We start from the raw sequence: 18,765 nt of genomic DNA, 5'->3' as shown, positions 1-18,765 counted from the left end.
TAACAACTATGAACTAGGTTTACAGCATATGAAATACATTTGGCAACAACATGCACTTTGAGAGTGCAGACAGCCCAATTTTCATCAATTAATATATTCTGTAGACATACCTTCATCCGCTCTCTTTTCCTGAAAGCTGATCTGTCCAGTTTTGGAGTTGATGTCAGCAGGCCAGGGAAGCTAGGGTCGATATTCTTCTCTTGATCATCTCCGGTGGCATAAGGGACGGTGTGAGCCAAGACATCCAGGGGGTTTAGCTCGCTCGTCTGCGGGAACAAACTGCCACCATTGCTTGCCGTGCTAGCGAAGTCCTTTGTCCCTGAATTGCTCACACACTCCGGCAGATTCAATGGGGGTCTGGCGGCAGATTTCTTTGACTTTATGGTTGGAAATGCATCTGCTTTGAGTGTCGCAGGATATCCACACATTCTTGCCATCTCTGTCGTAGCATAGCTTTCGTGGGTAAAGTGTGCGGAACAAACGTCCGATTTCTTGCCACTTTGGCATCTTTGGGCCACTGGTGCAACTTGAATCCGTCCCTGTTGGTGTTGTTACACCCTCCGACAACACACCGACGAGGCATGATGTCTCCAAGGTACGGAAAACAGTCAAAAAAACGGAAGATAACAGAGCTGATTTGACTCGGTGTTTGAGAAAATGGCGGATTGCTTCCCGATTCGCTCCGAGAGCGAATAATAGAAAGGCGTTTAATTCGCCAAAATTCACCCATTTAGAGTTCGGAAATTGGTTAAAAAAATATATGGTCTTTTTTCTGCAACATCAAGGTACATACAGGTAAAAGCCAGTAAATTAGACTATTTTGAAAAACTTGATTTATTTCAGTAATTGCATTCAAAAGGTGTAACTTGTACATTATATTTATTCATTGCACACAGACTGATGCATTCAAATGTTTATTTCATTTAATTTTGATGATTTGAAGTGGCAACAAATGAAAATCCAAAATTCCGTGTGTCACAAAATTAGAATATTACTTAAGGCTAATACAAAAAAGGGATTTTTAGAAATGTTGGCCAACTGAAAAGTATGAAAATGAAAAATATGAGCATGTACAATACTCAATACTTGGTTGGAGCTCCTTTTGCCTCAATTACTGCGTTAATGCGGCGTGGCATGGAGTCGATGAGTTTCTGGCACTGCTCAGGTGTTATGAGAGCCCAGGTTGCTCTGATAGTGGCCTTCAACTCTTCTGCGTTTTTGGGTCTGGCATTCTGCACCTTCCTTTTCACAATACCCCACAGATTTTCTATGGGGCTAAGGTCAGGGGAGTTGGCGGGCCAATTTAGAACAGAAATACCATGGTCCGTAAACCAGGCACGGGTAGATTTTGCGCTGTGTGCAGGCGCCAAGTCCTGTTGGAACTTGAAATCTCCATCTCCATAGAGCAGGTCAGCAGCAGGAAGCATGAAGTGCTCTAAAACTTGCTGGTAGACGGCTGCGTTGACCCTGGATCTCAGGAAACAGAGTGGACCGACACCAGCAGATGACATGGCACCCCAAACCATCACTGATGGTGGAAACTTTACACTAGACTTCAGGCAACGTGGATCCTGTGCCTCTCCTGTCTTCCTCCAGACTCTGGGACCTCGATTTCCAAAGGAAATGCAAAATTTGCATGGTTGGGTGATGGTTTGGGGTGCCATGTCATCTGCTGGTGTCGGTCCACTCTGTTTCCTGAGATCCAGGGTCAACGCAGCCGTCTACCAGCAAGTTTTAGAGCACTTCATGCTTCCTGCTGCTGACCTGCTCTATGGAGATGGAGATTTCAAGTTCCAACAGGACTTGGCGCCTGCACACAGCGCAAAATCTACCCGTGCCTGGTTTACGGACCATGGTATTTCTGTTCTAAATTGGCCCGCCAACTCCCCTGACCTTAGCCCCATAGAAAATCTGTGGGGTATTGTGAAAAGGAAGATGCAGAATGCCAGACCCAAAAACGCAGAAGAGTTGAAGGCCACTATCAGAGCAACCTGGGCTCTCATAACACCTGAGCAGTGCCAGAAACTCATCGACTCCATGCCACGCCGCATTAACGCGGTAATTGAGGCAAAAGGAGCTCCAACCAAGTATTGAGTATTGTACATGCTCATATTTTTCATTTTCATACTTTTCAGTTGGCCAACATTTCTAAAAATCCCTTTTTTGTATTAGCCTTAAGTAATATTCTAATTTTGTGACACACGGAATTTTGGATTTTCATTTGTTGCCACTTCAAATCGTCAAAATTAAATGAAATAAACATTTGAATGCATCAGTCTGTGTGCAATGAATAAATATAATGTACAAGTTACACCTTTTGAATGCAATTACTGAAATAAATCGAGTTTTTCAAAATATTCTAATTTTACTGGCTTTTACCTGTATTGGCGCTTACATAGGTCTGGTGATAATGTTCCCCTTTAAGTCTGACCCAATCTGTTTTGTTAGGGTTTGTGTTGTGTGCCTCAAGGGCAGAGAGAGACACAGCCTTGTTTTCCTTTGCCATCACATTGATTATTGTTGTTCCAAGAGTCAAGATGAAACACAACATGGTGATGGAACAGCTTGGAGGGGAGGCCCATTGTCTAAAACTGCCTTCTGACAGCTTTGTGCCAGAAGTGCCGCCATCTCATTTCAAGTAAAGCATTACGAGGGTCGATATCGTTTGGTAGGACCAACATGAGTCACCATACATATTGATAAGCAACGCTCTTTGGCATTTAAAATGCGAGCAGACGTGCCTGCCCTGGTTTCCGTGACATGCTAATGGACATGTTAGTAAAAGCTATTAGGACTGATAATGCACAGGATATACCATCCTGGAGATGACGCTCATCCATTTTACATTGTGCTAAATGGAGCTGAGGTGGTGGCTAACATGTTCCATAGTTATCGTATGCAAATGAGCCCATTCCGTGCGGCTGCCGAATGGGGGGGGAAGAAAAATCACTTAATTCAAGACGAATTAATTTGAGGTATAGTCTGCCAAAAAGTGCAAGCAAACTGCAGCATGTCTGGAGTGGAGAGAGAGAGAGGCAGAGATGTGTCAGCTTTGGCAGGAACATTGAACAAGTTCTCTGGTGAATTTGAATGACTTTGCACCTAGAATAACACATCGGAGGCCCAGCACCTTCCGTGACAGAGGCACCATTCACAAACACACGGCGTGCAGGCAGATGATTCACGCGCTGTGACACCTCTCGGCTTGACTTTTCATGGCCGCGGTGGTTGATTGCATTAATTATGCTTGATTACTGTGCTAATGAAGCAGAAAACCTGTTTTTGTGTTCGCAACAGATCTGTCCACTGTCGACTGTTAACCTCATGTTTGTTGTAGAAGCATTTAAGTCCCATCTTAAAACTCATTTGTATACCCGAGCCCTTAAATAGACCCCCCCTTTTTAGATCAGTTGATCTGCCGTTTCTTTTCTTTTCTCCTCTGCCTGGGGGGGGGGGGCACATGGATGAAGTGCTGGCTGTCCAGAGTCAGGACCCGGGGTGGACCGCTCGCCTGTGCATCGGTTGGGTACATATCTGCGCTGCTGACCCGTCTCCGCTCGAGATGGTCTCCTGCTGGCCCCACTATGGACTGGACTTTCACTATGATGTTGGATCCACTATGGACTGGACTCTCACAATATTATGTCAGACCCACTATGGACTGGACTCTCACACTATTATGCTAGATCCACTATGGACTGGACTCTCACACTATTATGTTTGATCCACTATGGACTGGACTCTCACTATGATGTTGGATCCACTATGGACTGGACTCTGACAATATTACGTCAGACCCACTATGGACTGGACTCTCACACTATTATGTTAGATCCACTATGGACTGGACTCTCACACTATTATGTTAGATCCACTATGGACTGGACTCTCACAATATTTTGTTAGATCCACTATGGACTGGACTCTCACACTATTATGTTAGATCCACTATGGACTGGACTCTCACAATATTATGTTTGATCCACTATGGACTGGACTCTCACACTATTATGTTAGATCCACTATGGACTGGACTCTCACACTATTATGTTAGATCCACTATGGACTGGACTCTCACACTATTATGTTAGATCCACTATGGACTGGACTCTCACACTATTATGTTAGATCCACTATGGACTGGACTCTCACTATCATGTTAGATCCACTATGGACTGGACTCTCTCACTATTATGTTAGATCCACTATAGACTGGACTCTCACTATTATGTTAGATCCACTATGGACTGGACTCTCACACTATTACGTTAGATCCACTATGGACTGGACTGTCACTATTATGTTAGATCCACTATGGACTGGACTCTCACACTATTATGTTAGATCCACTATGGACTGGACTCTCTCACTATGATGTTGGATCCACTATGGACTGGACTCTCACTATTATGTTAGATCCACTATGGACTGGACTCTCACACTATTATGTTAGATCCACTATGGACTGGACTCTCACACTATTATGTTAGATCCACTATGGACTGGACTCTCACACTATTATGTTAGATCCACTATGGACTGGATTTTCACTATTATGTTAGATCCACTATGGACTGGACTCTCACACTATTATGTTAGATCCACTATGGACTGGACTCTCACACTATTATGTTAGATCCACTATGGACTGGACTCTCACACTATTATGTTAGATCCACTATGGACTGGACTCTCACTATTATGTTAGATTCACTATGGACTGGACTCTCTCACTATTATGTTAGATCCACTATGGACTGGACTCTCACTATTATATTAGATCCACTATGGACTGGACTCTCACTATTATGTTGGATCTACTATGGACTGGACTCTCACTATTATGTTAGATCCACTATGGACTTGACTCTCACACTATTATGTTAGATCCACTATGGACTTGACTCTCACACTATTATGTTAGATCCACTATGGACTGGACTCTCACACTATTATGTTAGATCCACTATGGACTGCACTCTCACACTATTATGTTAGATCCACTATGGACTGGACTCTCACTATTATGTTAAATCCACTATGGACTGGACTCTCACACTATTATGTTAGATCCACTATGGACTGAACTCTCACACTATTATGTTAGATCCACTATGGACTGGACTCTCTCACTATTATGTTAGATCCACTATGGACTGGACTCTCACACTATTATGTTAGATCCACTATGGACTGGGCTCTCACACTATTATGTTAAATCCGCTATGAACTGGACTCTCACTATTATGTTAGATCTACTATTGACTGGACTCTCACTATTATGTTAGATCCACTATGGACTGGACTCTCACACTATTATGTTAGATCCACTATGGACTGGACTCTCAAAATATTATGTTAGATCCACTATGGACTGGACTCTCACACTATTATGTTAGATCCACTATGGACTGGACTCTCACACTATTATGTTAGATCCACTATGGAATGGACTCTCACTATCATGTTAGATCCACTATGGACTGGACTCTCACACTATTAACTAAATCCACAGATCCACTATGGACTGGACTCTCACACTATTATGTTAGATCCACTATGGACTGGGCTCTTACACTATTATGTTAAATCCACTATGGACTGGACTCTCACTATTATGTTAGATCCACTATGGACTGGACTCTCACACTATTAACTAAATCCACAGATCCACTATGGACTGGACTCTCACTATTATGTTAGATCCACTATGGACTGGACTCTCACTATTATGTTAGATCCACTATGGACTGAACTCTCACACTATTAACTAAATCCACAGACCCACTATGGACTGGACTCTCACACTATTATGTTAGATCCACTATGGACTGGACTCTAACAATATTATGTTCGATCCACTATGGACTGGACTTTCACAATATTATGTCAGACCCACTCGACGTCCATTGCATCCGGTCTCCCCTAGGGGGAGGGGGGTGACCCACATCTGCGGTCCTCTCCAAGGTTTCTCATAGTAATTCACATAGACGTCCCACTGGGTTGTGAGTTTTTCCTTGCCCTTATGTGGGCTCTGAACCAAGGATGTCGTTGTGGCTTGTGCAGCCCTTTGAGACACTTGTGATTTAGGGCTATATAAATAAACATTGATTGATTGATTGATTGTTTGTGTTTGACTGCTGTTGACGCTTCTACTGTACAGTAACAATCTGGTCTACTTTTCCCCATTTCAAAACTATTTTGCCGATAAGCAGAAGTGTGGACTCGAGTCACATGACTTGGACTCGAGTCGTGAATTTGATGATTTTAGACTCGACTTGACAAAATGTAAAGAGACTCTCCACTCCACCGCCATAACCACAACACCAGGGGGAGTTCCACTAACCACGTTAAACCCAGATTTCGATCTAACTGGACTGCTACGAGACAAGCGCTACCAGCTCAGCGTGCCCGGCTCCCTCTGCAGTTGGATCAATGACTTCCTGACAGACCGGAGACAGCACGTGCGGCTGGGGAAGATTGTCTCGGACAGTCGGACCACGAACACTGGTACTCCTCAGGGCTGTGTACTCTCCCCCTGGCTCTTCTCCCTGTTTACAAACTGCTGCACCTGCAGTAACCAGTCCGTAAAACTGCTCATCTCGGATGGCGATGAGTCCGCCTACAGGAGAGAGGTGGACCGGCTGGCGTCCTGATGCAGCCACAACAACCTGGAGCTGAACGCCCAGAAAACAGTGGAGATGATCATGGACTTCAGGAAAGTCACAGCCCCACCAATAAGGTTTCACCATGTTTAACTACCAAAACTGTGTCTGGCCAGCAGTTGTCAAAAGTTGAGAAAACGCAAAAATCTTGTTGCGTCATGTTGCCTTGAAAATTTGCGTTTTATCACCTATTTTTTCTTTTACAGTGTAGATAGATAGATAGATAGATAGATAGATAGATAGATAGATAGATAGATAGATGGATAGATAGATAGATAGATGGTATTATGAATTGTGAGTATTAATATCCATGCAGTCAAAGCCGTCAAAGCATCTTTGCCAACAAAAACAAACAATAGTTACACAACTGGCTCATATTTTTTTTTCTGCAGAAACTTTTTATTAATGCTTTGGGCTTTTCCCGCTACCTCATATCAGGTGCACAAAGGTCTTGGCCGTTCATATCGTGTGTGGCCAGCGGTGAATAACCTTGTGAACCATCGCGGCTATAGAAGCCCCACCATCACGCACACACTGCAACAATAATAACACCACTGCACTGTTACAGCAGTACAATAATAACAACAGTGTACTGTTACAGCAGTACAATAATAACAACAGTGTACTGTCACAGCAGTACAATAACAACAACACTGTACTGTTACATCAGTACAATAATAACAACAGTGTACTGTTACAGCACTACAATAATAACAACAGTGTACTGTTACAGCAGTACAATAATAACAACAGTGTACTGTCACAGCAGTACAATAACAACAACACTGTACTGTTACATCAGTACAATAATAACAACAGTGTACTGTTACAGCACTACAATAATAACAACAGTGTACTGTTACAGCAGTACAATAATAACACCACTGCACTGTTACAGCAGTACAATAATAACAACAGTGTACTGTTACAGCAGTACAATAATAACAACAGTGTACTGTTACAGCAGTACAATAATAACAACAGTGTACTGTTACAGCAGTACAATAATAACAACAGTGTACTGTTACAGCAGTACAATAATAACACCACTGCACTGTTACAGCAGTACAATAATAACAACAGTGTACTGTTACAGCAGTACAATAATAACAACAGTGTATTGTCACAGCAGTACAATAATAACAACAGTGTACTGTTACAGCAGTACAATAATAACAGCACTGTACTGTTACAGCAGTACAATAATAACAACAGTGTACTGTTACAGCACTACAATAAAAACACCACTGCACTGTTACAGCAGTACAATAATAACAACAGTGTACTGTTACAGCAGTACAATAATAACAACAGTGTACTGTCACAGCAGTACAATAACAACAACACTGTACTGTTACATCAGTACAATAATAACAACAGTGTACTGTTACAGCACTACAATAATAACAACAGTGTACTGTTACAGCAGTACAATAATAACAACACTGTACTGTTACAACAGTACAATAATAACAACAGTGTACTGTTACAGCACTACAATAATAACAACGCTGTACTGTTACAGCAGCACAATACCATGCCATACCAACTTTATTTATAAAGCCCTTTAAAGACAAGCACAGTTGAAAAACAAAGGGCTGTACACCACAAAGAAATGAAGGCAAAGGACAGACTAAAAAATAACGTTTAAAACAGAAATAAAAATACACATTTAAAAAGCAAATATAAATTACCCTAAGAACAGTTTGTTAAATAAAAACAGTTTAAAAGTTAAAAACAGTTCAAAAAGTTAAAAGCTAAAAACAGTTCAAAGTCTCATGCTGGGTTAAAAGCCAGTGAATAAAAATGCACTGGACACTGCAACAATAATAACACCACTGTACTGTTACAGCAGTACAATAACAACAACACTGTACTGTTACAGCAGTACAATAATAACAACACTGTACTGTTACAGCAGTACAATAACAACAACACTGTACTGTTACGGCAGTACAATAATAACAAGACTGTACTGTTACAGCAGTACAATAACAACAACACTGTACTGTTACGGCAGTACAGTAACAACAACACTACTGTTACGGCAGTACAATAACAACAACACTGTACTGTTACAGCAGTACAATAATAACAACAGTGTACTGTTACAGCAGTACAATAACAACAACACTGTACTGCTACGGCAGTACAATAACAACAACACTGTACTGTTACATCAGTACAATAACATCAACACTGTACTGTCACAGCAGTACAATAACAACAACACTGTACTGTTACGGCAGTACAATAACAACAACACTGTACTGTTACGGAAGTACAATAACAATAACACTGTACTGTTATAGCAGTACAATAACAACAACACTGTACTGTTACAACAGTGCAATAACAACAACACTGTACTGTTAGAACAGTACAATAATAACAACACTGTACTGTTACAGCAGTACAATAACAACAACACTGCACTGTTACGGCAGTACAATAACAACAACAGTGTACTGTTACATCAGTACAATAACAACAACACTGTACTGTTACTGCAGTACAATAACAACAACAATGCACTGTTACAGCAATACAATAACAACAACACTGTACTGTTACAGCAGTACAATAATAACAACACTGTACTGTTACAGCAGTACAATAATAACAACAGTGTATTGTCACAGCAGTACAATAACAACAACAATGCACTGTTACAGCAGTACAATAACAACAACACCGTACTGTTACGGCAGTACAATAACAACAACACTGTACTATTACAGCAGTACAATAATAACAATACTGTACTGTTACAGCAGTACAATAACAACAACACTGTACTGTTACGGCAGTACAATAACAACAACACTGTACTGTTACCGCAGTACAATAATAATAACAATGCACTGTTACAGCAGTACAATAACATCAACACTGTACTGTTTTGGCAGTACAATAACAACAACACTACTGTTACGGCAGTACAATAATAACAAGACTGTACTGTTACAGCAGTACAATAACAACAACACTGTACTGTTACGGCAGTACAATAACAACAACAGTGTACTGTAACAGCAGTACAATAACATCAACACTGTACTGTTACAGCAGTACAATAACAACAAGACTGTACTGTTACAGCAGTACAATAGCATCAACACTGTACTGTTTTGGCAGTACAATAACAACAACACTACTGTTTTGGCAGTACAATAACAACAACACTACTGTTACAGCAGTACAATAACAAAAACACTGTACTGTTACGACAGTACAATAACAACAACAGTGCACTGTTGCATCAACACTAACAACAACACTGTACTGTTACGGCAGTACAATAACAACAACACTGTTCTGTTACAGCAGTACAATACTAACAACACTGTACTGTTACAGCAGTCCAATAACAACAACACTGTACTGTTACGGCAGTACAATAACAACAACACTGTACTGCTACGGCAGTACAATAACAACAACAGTGTACTGTTACAGCAGTACAATAATAACAACACTGTACTGTTACAGCAGTACAATAACAACAACAATGCACTGTTACCGCAGTACAATAACAACAACACTGCACTGTTACAGCAGTACAATAATAACACTGTACTATTACAGCAGTACAATAACAACAACACTGTACTGTTACAGTAGTACAATAATAACAACAACACTGTACTGTTACGGCAGTACAATAACAACAACAATGCACTGTTACGGCAGTACAATAACAACAACACTGTACTGTTACGGCAGTACAATAACAACAACACTGTACTGTTACAGCAGTACAATAACAACAACACTGTACTGTTACATCAGTACAATAACAACAACACTGTACTGTTACAGCAGTACTTCAGCAGGGTGCAGTACCTGAGGAACAAGTCATAGACCACAGTGCAGACTCACCTACGTCCTCGTGCTTGCACACACACACACACACACACACACACACACACACACACACACACACACACACACACACACACACACACACACACACACACACACACTGCTCTTGCAAATGTAGACGCATAGCATGAGTGAATGCATGTGGCAACCAAGAGAACCATACATACATACATACATACATACATACATACATACATACATACATACATACATACATACATAAATAAATCCACAGCTCGATCGCCAGCATTGAAAGTTAAATCTCACTTACCGCTTTTGAACATTTTGCCGGACTTAAGTGCGTTTCTTCCTCGGTCTTATGAGAACCATCGATCCAAATATTCCAGACTTTAAAACCCGGCGGGAAGTTGATCCGGGGCTCCTTTTTTTGACGTGTACCTGTCACTCAATGTCACCACGGAGAGCTGGAATCGTGTCCATATGGAGCCTCGGGAGGGTTTTAAGATTCGGACTACAATCTTTGCATCCCATCAGTCCGCAGCAACGACGATGATAACTCCAGAGTTGGGTGAAGATATAGTCCGATGATGGTGGACGTATAAAACGGCAAAATTTCCTAGTCGTCCTTCGTCCGGTCAGAGTTGCTCTGATCGCCTCGCCCTCAACGATCTGATTGTTATAAGTTATTGCAGCCTTAACATGACACTTTTGTCCGGTAATAGTCTCTCTCTCTCGCTCCTTTGCGTCCGTTCAGCGAGCCGATGCGCGGAAGGAGGGAGAAAGTGATGTTGTGCAGCCTCTCCGCATCCTCCTCATCCTCCTCATCCTCCTCATCCTCCTCATCCTCCGGGCTCAGCCTCAGTGGAGACACAACAATACACAGGACTATATCCCAACTTTTGCAAGAGAATAACACACCAAATGATGGGAATAAAAAACGAGTTTGGGTCGTAATTATTGCAATATTTTCTAAATTTAACTTGTATTTATTCTTTTTTTTTTTTTTTACCAATAAAATTAAGACGAATTTATTTCGTAAAATTAATTGATTTAAATGTTTAAATAAACTATCTTTTTTTTTGGCATCGGCGCTCGACTTAACCAATCCGCGACTCTTGCATCGATTGCTCTCGCCTGGCCGGTCACGTGTTGAAGCCGGGAAAGACAAGATGGAGGCGCCGTCGCAGGAAGTGCAGCTCGCCGCGGCCAAAAAGCCAACAGGTAAACTTTCACTATTCCACTATTTATAATATGTAACACCTTTAAACACTTTAAACAATATATGACACGCCTGACTCTGACTTGTGTGGGATGTCTTCACCGGTGCGCTTAAACCTGGTGTAAGTCTTAACAGCATCGTGGACGTCATAGTGGGACGGCAAATGTAAACAAAGTGTATATTGTAATATAACATTCTATATACTACACTTTTGGGAGGTACTTGTTATTTACAAGATGTATTTGGGTAAGAAACTAAGATAAACTAACGTTTTATACAAACCCCGTTTCCATATGAGTTGAGAAATTGTGTTAGATGTAAATATACACGGAATACAATGATTTGCAAATAATTTTCAACCCATATTCAGTTGAATATGCTACAAAGACAACATATTTGATGTTCAAACTCATAAACTTTATTTTTTTCTTTGCAAATAGTAATTAACTTAGAATTTCATGGCTGCAACACGTGCCAAAGTAGTTGGGAAAGGGCATGTTCACCACTGTGTTACATGGCCTTTCCTTTTAACAACACTCAGTAAAGGTTTGGGAACTGAGGAGACACATTTTTGAAGCTTCTCAGGTGGAATTCTTTCCCATTCTTGCTTGATGTACAGCTTAAGTTGTTCAACAGTCCGGGGGTCTACGTTGTGCTATTTTAGTGCGTGGCATAGATTTGCTATACGCAGAGGACGCTTAAACAGTGCGCAATTGCACAGGCGAGCACCTTAGAGGGAGCTTTGCTCGCACGGCTGCGCTAGCATCACAGCTAACGTTAGCCATGCTGCTACCTCTCTGCTCGGGGAGGACGTATACGTATGTGACGTATGACGTGACAGTATGTGACGTATGAGGTGACAGTATGTGACGTGTGTAAGAAGGTGCACTTGCTGTCTGTGAGAGGGAGACACAGGAAAGAGTGAGAAGAGCCTGTCGTGTAATGCCAGCAGCTAAAAGCAACTGCGTGAGAGTTCACAGACATGTGGATGTGTTGGAGGTATGCTGGAAAATGCGGAACGGAAATTACGGAGCAGCAGAAAAGTGGAATGTATTATTTAAATCGGTGCGTTGGGAAACACGGACCGGAGTTTTTTTTAAACTGGATCTGGATCGGCATTTTCCCATGCCTTGCCGATACGCAATTTTTTGGCAAATATTGGCAGCCGATCCGATCCAAATATCGGATCGGGACATCCCTATCTGAGACATATTCCAAAATGGAATAAATTCATTTTTGTCCTCAAAATTCAACACACAATACCCCATAATGACAATTACAGCTTTTTGAAATGTGTTAAAAATGGAAAAAAACAAAGAAGTCACATGCATATAAGTATTTACAGCCTTTGCTCAATACTTTGTTGATGCACCTTTGGCAGCAATGACAGCCTCAAGTCTTTTTAAATACGATGCCACAAGCGTGGCGCACCTACCTTTGGGCGGTTTCGGCCATTCCTCTTTGCGGCACCTCCGAAGCTCCACCAGGTCGGATGGGAAGCGTCGGTGCACAGCCGTTTTCAGAGATCTCCAGATATGTTCAATCAATCAATCTTTATTTATATAGCCCTAAATCACAAGTGTCTCAAAGGGCTGCACAAGCCACAACGACATCCTCGGTACAAAGCCCACATAAGGGCAAGGAAAAACTCACCCCAGTGGGACGTCGATGTGAATGACTATGAGAAACCTTGGAGAGGACCGCATATGTGAGTAACCCCCCCCCTCTAGGGGAGACCGAATGCAATGGATGTCGAGTGGGTCTAACATAATATTGTGAGAGTCCAGTCCATAGTGGATCCAGCATAACAGTAAGAGTCCAGTCCACAGTGGGGTCAGCAGGAAACCATCCCGAGCGGAGACGGGTCAGCAGCGCAGAGATGTTCCCAACCAATATACAGGCGAGCGGTCCACCCCGGGTCCCGACCCCGGACAGCCAGCACCCCATCCATGGCCACCGGATCTGTGTGTCTTCCCCTCCACAAGGGATAGGGGGGAGCAGAGGAGAAAAGAAAAGAAACGGCAGATCAACTGGTCTAAAAAAAAGGGGGGCTATTCAAAGGCTAGAGTATACAAATGAGTTTTGAGATGGGACTTAAATGTTTCTACTGAGGTAGCATCTCTAATTGTTACCGGGAGGGCATTCCATAGTGCTGGAGCCCGAATAGAAAACGCTCTACAGCCCGCAGACTTTTTTTGGGCTCTGGGAATCACTAATAAGCCGGAGTTCTTTGAACGCAGATTTCTTGCCGGGACATATGGTACAATACAATCGGTAAGATAGGCTGGAGCTAGACCGTGTAGTATTTTATACGTAAGTAGTAAAACCTTAAAGTCGCATCTTAAGTGCACAGGAAGCCAGTGCAGGTGAGCCAGTATAGGCGTAATATGATCAAACTTTCTTGTTCTTGTCAAAAGTCTAGCAGCCGCATTTTGTACCAACTGTAATCTTTTAATGCTAGACATAGGGAGACCCCAAAATAATACGTTACAGTAATCGAGACGAGACGTAACGAACGCATGAATAATGGCACTAATAACCAGTCATTTTAAACATTAACTCATTCCTTTACAGAACAAACACATTGAAAAATAAAGTGCAAATGTACTTATTTGTACAAAAGTGTTAACATTGAGAAAACATGACATATACGTGAACATAACAAAAAAAGTTGTACTTTTTATATGTCAGGGCCCGATGCTGCATTGCATTTGCAAAAGACCAAATTAGCCAAGAGTCTTGTCAGTCATTTGTGCACGATGGGGGCGTAGTATGATGCCACCATGGCTGAAAACTCGCTCCACTGGAGCACTGGAGGCAGGCACTGCCAAGACTCTCATGGCCACTTGGAACAGTGAAGGAAGAGTCTTCAAGTTCAATGCCCAGAACAAAAGGGGGGAGAGAGTTGTTTTGGGTTGGTGCACTACTTGTAAGTGTATCTTGTGTTTTTTATGTTGATTTAATTAAAAAAAGAAAAGAAAAAAAATTATTTCTTGTGCGGCCCGATACCAATCGATCCACGGACCAGTACCGGGCCGCGGCCCGGTGGTTGAGGACCACTGAGGTAAACAACCAACAGTATGTCAGAAAGCTAGCTAAAACGGTACACATATTCATAATATAGTATACCGTATTTTCCGCACTATTAGCCGCACCTAAAAACCACAAATTTACTCAAAAGCTGACAGTGCGGCTTATAACCCGGTGCGCTTTATATATGGATAAATATTAAGATTCATTTTCATAAAGTTTCGGTCTCGCAACTTCGGTAAACAGCCGCCATCTTTTTTCCCCGTAGAAGAGGAAGTGCTTCTTCTTCTACGGCAAGCAACCGCCAAGGTAAGCACCCGCCCCCATCGAACAGGAAGCGCTTCTTCTTCTACTGTAAGCAACCACCCGCCCCGGTAGAAGAAGAAGAAGCGCGCGGATATTACGTTTCATTTCCTTTGTGTGTTTACATCTGTAAAGACCACAAAATGGCTCCTACTAAGCGACAGGTTTCCGGTTCATGAAAAGACGCAATCTCTCCATCCGCACACGGACTACTATTTCACAGCAACTGCCTAAAGACTTTCAAGAAAAGCTGGCTACTTTCCGTGCATATTGTAAAAACAAGATAGCTGAAAAAAAGATCCGGCCAGAGAACATTATCAGCATGGACGAGGTTCCACTGACTTTTGATATTCCTGTGAACCGCACTGTGGATACAACGGGAGCACGTACGGTGAATATTCGCACCACAGGGAATGAGAAGTCATCCTTCACTGTGGTTCTAGCTTGCCATGCTAATGGCCAGAAACTTCCACCCATGGTGATATTCAAAAGGAAGACCTTGCCAAAAGAGACCTTTCCAGCCGGCGTCATCATAAAAGCTAACTCGAAGGGATGGATGGATGAAGAAAAGATGAGCGAGTGGTTAAGGTAAGTTTACGCGAAGAGGCCGGGTGGCTTTTTTTCACGCAGTTCCGTCCATGTTGATATACGACTCCATGCGCGCCCACATCACGCTGGTTTTTAATATATTATTAAAGTTTGACTGACCTATCTGACTGTTTTTTTGACATTCCTTTAGCGCAGTTAGATGCGGCTTATAACACGGGGCGGCTTATAGGTGGACAAAGTTTTGAAATATGCCGTTCATTGAAGGCGCGGCTTATAACCCAGGGCGGCTTATGGTGTGGAAAATACGGTACATTTTAACTGACCTTTATTTTACTATTTTTGTCTTTTTTTAGGTGGCTAAAATACGCCGTGCTGCTGACCGCCGCCTAACGTTACGTGTGATATATTGACTAACGTAACCCTGCTTTAAAAAAATCACTGAACAAAAAGTATGAATAAGGTAGTGAACTGCAACAGATTCCCGTGTTTGCAATAACGTTATAACGTTAGCAGTGAGTTTACAGCCTCACTGATTTAACTACACAGCAAATAAAAGTCACGTTACTTAGCCAATAAACGTTATCTTACATTCAAAACTCACCGTTCTTTGTGCAACTTCAAATGCCGGACGAAGTTGGAAGTTGTTGCCTCTCCATCAGTAATTTTCGAACCGCATGTGTTGCATACTGCAAACCGTTTTGTGTTGACCACCTCGTAATTTTTATACCCAAACAAAATGATTTTAGGTATCATTTTTTGTTCACTGGCGTGTGGTTTGGACATGTCTTCTTCGTTGGTTGTCCTGCAATTTGATTGGATGAATGCTGTGTGATGAAAACAAAGTAGATCTAATTTGATTGGCTGTTGTACTGAGAGCACACCAGCTGACACACGCAACGCTGATAGACAAGTACACAATGAAAAATACGGAGCGCTCCCGAATAACTTTTTCATCTTTGGGTTTTGGGGAAAGTAGCAAGTCATGTCAAGTCATGTCAATTCAAAAGGCTCAAGTCCAAGTGAAGTCACAAGTCATTGATGTTAAAGTCGAAGTCGAGTTGTAAGTCTTTTTACATTTTGTCAAGTCGAGTCTAAAGTCATCAAATTCATGACTCGAGTCTGACTCGAGTCCAAGTCATGTGACTCGAGTCCACACCTCTGGTATATTGTAATATAACATTCTTTATACTACACTTTTGGGAGGTACTTGTTATTTACAAGATGTATTTGGGTAAGAAACAAAGATAAACTAACGTTTTATACAAACCCCGTTTCCATATGATTTGGGAAATGGTGTTAGATGTAAATATAAACGGAATACAATGATTTGCAAATCATTTTCAACCCATATTCAGTTGAATATGCTACAAAGACAACATATTTGATGTTCAAACTCATAAACTTTATTTTTTTCTTCGCAATCAATAATTAACTTAGAATTTCATGGCTGCAACACGTGCCAAAGTAGTTGGGAAAGGGCATGTTCACCACTGTGTTACATGGCCTTTCCTTTTAACAACACTCAGTAAAGGTTTGGGAACTGAGGAGACACATTTTTGAAGCTTCTCAGGTGGAATTCTTTCCCATTCTTGCTTGATGTACAGCTTAAGTTGTTCAACAGTCCGTGGGTCTACGTTGTGCTATTTTAGTGCGTGGCATAGATTTGCTATGCGCAGAGGACGCTTAAACAGTGCGCAATTGCACAGGCGAGCACCTTAGAGGGAGCTTTGCTCGCACGGCTGCGCTAGCATCACAGCTAACGTTAGCCATGCTGCTACCTCTCTGCTCGGGGAGGACGTATACGTATGTGACGTATGACGTGACAGTATGTGACATATGAGGTGACAGTATGTGACGTGTGTAAGAAGGTGCACTTGCTGTCTGTGAGAGGGAGACACAGGAAAGAGTGAGAAGAGCCTGTCGTGTAATGCCAGCAGATAAAAGCAACTGCGTGAGAATTGTGGATGTGTTGAAGGTGTGCTGGAAAATGCGGAACGGAAATTACGGAGCAGCAGAAAAGTGGGATGTATTATTTAAATCGGTGCGTTGGAAAACACGGACCGGAGTTTTTTTAAAACTGGATCGGCATTTTCCCATGCCTTGCCGATACGCAATTTTTGGCAAATATCGGCAGCCGATCCGATCCAAATATCGGATCGGGACATCCCTATCTGAGACATATTCCAAAATGGAATACATTAATTTTTGTCCTCAAAATTCAACACACAATTCCCCATAATGACAATTACAGCTTTTTGAAATGTGTTAAACATAGAAAAAAACAAAGAAGTCACATGCATATAAGTATTTACAGCCTTTGCTCAATACTTTGTTGATGCACCTTTGGCAGCAATGACAGCCTCACGTCTTTTTAAATACGATGCCACAAGCGTGGCGCACCTACCTTTGGGCGGTTTCGGCCATTCCTCTTTACGGCACCTCCGAAGCTCCACCAGGTTGGATGGGAAGCGTCGGTGCACAGCCGTTTTCAGAGATCTCCAGATATGTTCGATTGGATTCAAGTCTGGGCTCTGGCTGGGCCACTGAAGGACATTTACAACGTTGTCCTGAAGCCATACCTTTGATATCTTGGTTATTTGCTTAAAGTCGTTGTACTGCTAAAAGATGAACTGAGTTCACGAGCGCTCTGGAGCAGGTTTTCATTCAGGATGTCTCTGTACATTGCTGCATTCATCTTCCATTCTATCCTGACTAGTCTCCTAGTTCCTGCAAAATGGCAATGGTGCCACCACCATGCTTCACTGTAGGGATGGTATTTGTCTGCTGATGAGCGGTGCCTGGTTTCCTCCAAGCATGACGTCTGGAATTCACACCAAAGAGTTCAAGCCTTGTCTCATAAGACCAGATCATTTGATTTCTCATGGTCTGAGTCCTTCAGGTGCATTTTGGCTAACTTTATTGAAGGAATGGCTTTTGTCTGGCCACTCTACCATACAGGCCTGATTGGTGGATTTCTGCAGAGATGGTTGTCCTTCTGGAAGGTTGTTCTCTCTCCACAGAGGAATGCTGTAGCTCTTACAGAGTGGCCTTCTAGTTCTTGGTCACCTACTTGACTAGGTGTCTCGGTGGTCTACAGACAATTCATTTTGAATTCATGCTTGGTTTGTGGTCTGCCATGCACTGTCCAATGTA

The 18,765-nt window shown here is 42.1% G+C and overlaps 2 protein-coding genes across 2 annotated transcripts in view; one reads left to right on the top strand and one right to left on the bottom strand.

Moving 5' to 3' along the window:
• Positions 1–11,326, bottom strand: part of rtn4rl1b (reticulon 4 receptor-like 1b) — a 656,646-nt gene extending 645,320 nt beyond the window's left edge. Inside the window, exon 1 of the mRNA XM_061973226.1 lies at positions 10,822–11,326. Coding sequence (XP_061829210.1) covers positions 10,822–10,834 — 13 coding nt within the window. The 5' untranslated portion in view covers positions 10,835–11,326. The remainder of the gene's footprint in view (positions 1–10,821) is intronic.
• Positions 1–18,765, top strand: part of dph1 (diphthamide biosynthesis 1) — a 260,590-nt gene that overhangs the window by 751 nt on the left and 241,074 nt on the right. Inside the window, exon 2 of the mRNA XM_061973227.1 lies at positions 11,667–11,732. Coding sequence (XP_061829211.1) covers positions 11,667–11,732 — 66 coding nt within the window. The remainder of the gene's footprint in view (positions 1–11,666; positions 11,733–18,765) is intronic.

Source organism: Nerophis lumbriciformis, linkage group LG17, assembly GCF_033978685.3.
Source record: "Nerophis lumbriciformis linkage group LG17, RoL_Nlum_v2.1, whole genome shotgun sequence".
Classification (NCBI taxonomy): Eukaryota; Metazoa; Chordata; class Actinopteri; order Syngnathiformes; family Syngnathidae; genus Nerophis; species Nerophis lumbriciformis.
Note: the sequence above shows the minus strand (reverse complement) of the source record. Positions and strands in the feature narration are given on the sequence as shown.